The following is a 1,627-nucleotide window of genomic DNA, read 5'->3' on the forward strand; positions in this document are numbered from 1 at the left end:
TCTTCACAATGTGGCGACTCAGCACCCCGAATACAGGACTAGCATTCAAGTCATTTCTCAAAGAGTAGATTTATTATAAAGGCAAATTGGGTCCCCTGTTGCTCAGTTGCTCTAGCCCTCTCTTGCCTTTTTCACTTGTGCCATGGGATGACAGAGGCTGAAGAACAAAACCAAAGGTCAGTTCCAGAGTCTGGAACCATGAGAAATAAACAACTGTTTTAAATAAAGCACTCAGTCTGCTGTATTCTTTTATACAGCACAAAATGGATGAAGAAAGGGCACCAGTGCATTTTTGATTATAATTTTTGGGGAAAGAAATATGCTGCATGGTTCACCTAGAGTCAAATAGTCTCCATAATGAAATTTATAGGCATACCAGGGATAGGGAGTAAGAAATAAAATTTCAGTCACCTGATCTGCCGTTTCTACCCTGCCATATAGTAGTTTTGTATAGTAATAAATGCTTCAGGTTATGTTTTGTATATCCTCATAACAGTGTTAGCTATTTTAAATTCATTTTAATTAAATATTCTGGTAAATAATTGGCCAAATAACTTTATCAAATGTTTCCTAGGAGAAGCAAAACTCACAGTCTGAGTTCACTATGGAAAACTTGGCTAGGACAGTAACTGATTTATTTGTTGCTGGGACAGAGACAACAAGCACCACTCTGAGATATGGACTTCTGCTCCTGCTTAAGCACCCAGAGGTCACAGGTAAGAGCACAGATGATTAGTATAGTGAAGTGCAGAAACGATGCTCAGTAGATGTTGCCAGGGTCCTCCGTCTTTTGTTTTTCTCCGGAAAGAGGAAAGCTCTAGAAAAAGTTACTTGTATTTGCCATCTTGTAGAATATTCTCTCCAAGTGTTTAGTGGAGTGAATGAAATCAAAACTTGTACCCTAAGTTACAGTATCATCGAATTTTTGCAACACCAGGGTAAAAGAGAAAAGCATAAAGCCTTTCAGAGAATTCTATTAGGTCATGTATAAAGGAATAGGTTCAGAAATTATCGGAATTCTCAATATTATTTTGCATATTAAAAGGAAAGAGTATGTTCAAACATGCGTGATTGCCACAAACTTTATAGTCTATTTTCTCTTTCTCCAATGCTGGAGGCTGAGCTCCATCAAAATATTAATATTTGCAACTAATTTGGAGGACATCATGAGCTCCAGCTGTCAGGACACCTCATGTAGGAGAATGAGCATGTCAGGCAGGTTGCGGCACTTCAGAATGGGCTTGGTGGATAAGGCATGTTGAGGGGAGACTCCAAGAACGAGGGAGAAGTGATCGATAATCTGTGATTTCCCAATAATTGGGAAATTATTAGCTGGAGTTTGAAACATCCACGTGAGCATTTGAAAGTAATTCTAACTTGAGCTATAGAAATTATGAATTCAAGTAAAAAGACATTTTTATGCCCAAGAAAGTACTAAAAATGTAATGTAATCACAGTTGTCTTACCAGGGAAGAATATTTATGTCGTCAGAATGATGTAAAAAATGAATAATGATATAAGCAGAGATTGTGGTCTAAATATATTCTGTTAAATAGAGTGAGAGGAATTGTGTGTGTGTGGGTGTGTATCTGTGTGTGTGTGTGTGTGTGTGTGTGTGTGTGTGTGT

At 37.8% G+C, this 1,627-nt stretch overlaps 1 protein-coding gene across 1 annotated transcript in view; it reads left to right on the plus strand.

The window, feature by feature from the left end:
- Positions 1–1,627, plus strand: part of LOC105827212 (cytochrome P450 2C20-like) — a gene marked incomplete at its 5' end in the record, with an annotated part of 27,968 nt that overhangs the window by 20,278 nt on the left and 6,063 nt on the right. The window contains one exon of the mRNA XM_012665250.1: positions 575–716. Within this exon, the coding sequence (XP_012520704.1) occupies positions 575–716 (142 nt within the window). The remainder of the gene's footprint in view (positions 1–574; positions 717–1,627) is intronic.

The sequence above is a fragment of the Propithecus coquereli genome, unplaced genomic scaffold, assembly GCF_000956105.1.
Source record: "Propithecus coquereli isolate 6110/MARCELLA unplaced genomic scaffold, Pcoq_1.0 Scaffold988, whole genome shotgun sequence".
Lineage (NCBI taxonomy): Eukaryota > Metazoa > Chordata > Mammalia > Primates > Indriidae > Propithecus > Propithecus coquereli.